The following is a 1,555-nucleotide window of genomic DNA, read 5'->3' as shown; positions in this document are numbered from 1 at the left end:
CCCCCCCTCCCTTTAGCCCAGGGTCTGTTGTGGCAGCAATAACTCAGCTGGCCGATGGCTGTCGGTGAGCAGGAGGTTTTCGCGGCTGGTTCCCGGGGCCGTGTTTGATTTCCCAGTGGTGGCTGCCTGGGGCTTCGCTCCGTGTTGGGCTGCGGGCAGGGCTGCAGGCAGGCAGCATCTCAGTGGGCAGAGTGGGTGGCACAGCCTTGTGCTGAGCCGGGCTCCCTCCACCCTGCAGCACCGCTTGCAATGCGGATGCATCCTGCGTGTCTGGGGGGGTGGTGTCGGAGCGAGCTCCAGGTCGGGGTACCCTTGTGGGGGTACCCAGGCTGGGGTACCCGTGGGTGTGGTGGTACCCGGGCTCAGCCGCAGCGCGTGCTATGGCTCACAGTGCTGGCGGGGGGGCTCCGGCTGAGCCTTGGCAAGGCTGTGCCCAGCCTGGTTGTGCCGAGTGATGATCTTCATCTTCCCACACAACAGCAGTTGGGGAAACCACTTAATTAAGACTATTTAATCACGATGGTAGCTGGTGCCGTTAAGCTTCCCAGCCCCACAACAGGCTGCTTTTATTAAGCCACCGTCTTGCCTGCGAGTAGGGGAGGGTTTGTCAGGCTCCGCAGCTCCCTCCTGGTGATCAGCATGCTCATGATGTGCCCGTGATTTTCCTAAAGCTGCCTTGGAAAATTATTTATTGCATCACTATTTCTGCACCACGGGGCTCCTGGTTGTGTATGCTCGTTTCCCCTCCTCCCTTCTCTTCAGCATCGTGGCATTTTTACCCCCCTCTTCTCCCCCACCTGCAATCTGTTGCGGTTCGCTTTCTCCTTGTGCCCGGTGACCCTGAGAGCCCAAGCAAGGATAAACATCCTTGTCACAGCAAAGATTTATACCTGGCGTCTCCGGCACAAGCCAGGTGAGGGCTGAGATCTTTTCTATCACATCCATGGGTTGCAATTTATCACCGCAAAGCGGTCTCGGCACCCTGGTGCATGCGGCTGGGATTTATCCACTGGGATGGCTGCTGCTGGGTGGATGGAAGTGAGAGGCAAAGGCAGCTGTCACCATTGTCTCACTAATAAATGGAAGATGATCAGCAAGAAGAAAATATGATCCCCCTGTCCCGGGGACCGTGGAGCTGTAATGGCATTAGGGGTTTGACGGGTGCTGAGGACCGGCTGACGGATGCCTCTGGCCTTGTTTTCCCATGGGGCTCTCGTGTCTCCTGGTGTCCCCATGGTTTGCTGTGTCCTTTGACACAGCTTTCCTGACCACCATGTGCAGGTTTGATGGTGCAGAGCCCTCCTGCCGCCCTGCAGGTGCCGGATGGCTGGCAGTCCCTAACACTCTGGGGGTGACGCTGCAGCGGCCGTACCCATCCTCCTCCTCCTGCTAATGCCCAAGCTGGGCATCACCCAAGTGGCTGCTCTCAGGGCTGGCTTTGGGGATGGGTGGGTGGTTGGGGTGTGGGCCTCACTGCTGCCTTTATCGCTCTCCCCACAGGCAGTGACGTGACGGCAGCTGCCCGGGGGAGCTACGCGGCGCCTGGCCGCAAGCC

The 1,555-nt window shown here is 59.4% G+C and overlaps 1 protein-coding gene across 1 annotated transcript in view; it reads left to right on the top strand.

Annotated features, from left to right (window-relative positions):
* Window positions 1-1,555, top strand: part of RPH3A (rabphilin 3A) — a 24,736-nt gene that overhangs the window by 12,866 nt on the left and 10,315 nt on the right. Inside the window, exon 7 of the mRNA XM_009334447.1 lies at window positions 1,501-1,552. Coding sequence (XP_009332722.1) covers window positions 1,501-1,552 — 52 coding nt within the window. The remainder of the gene's footprint in view (window positions 1-1,500; window positions 1,553-1,555) is intronic.

The sequence above is a fragment of the Pygoscelis adeliae genome, unplaced genomic scaffold (genome assembly GCF_000699105.1).
Source record: "Pygoscelis adeliae isolate BGI_AS28 unplaced genomic scaffold, ASM69910v1 Scaffold262, whole genome shotgun sequence".
In the NCBI taxonomy this organism is placed as follows: domain Eukaryota; kingdom Metazoa; phylum Chordata; class Aves; order Sphenisciformes; family Spheniscidae; genus Pygoscelis; species Pygoscelis adeliae.
The sequence above is the reverse complement of the archived record's forward strand: the minus strand, read 5'-3'. Positions and strand labels throughout refer to the sequence as shown.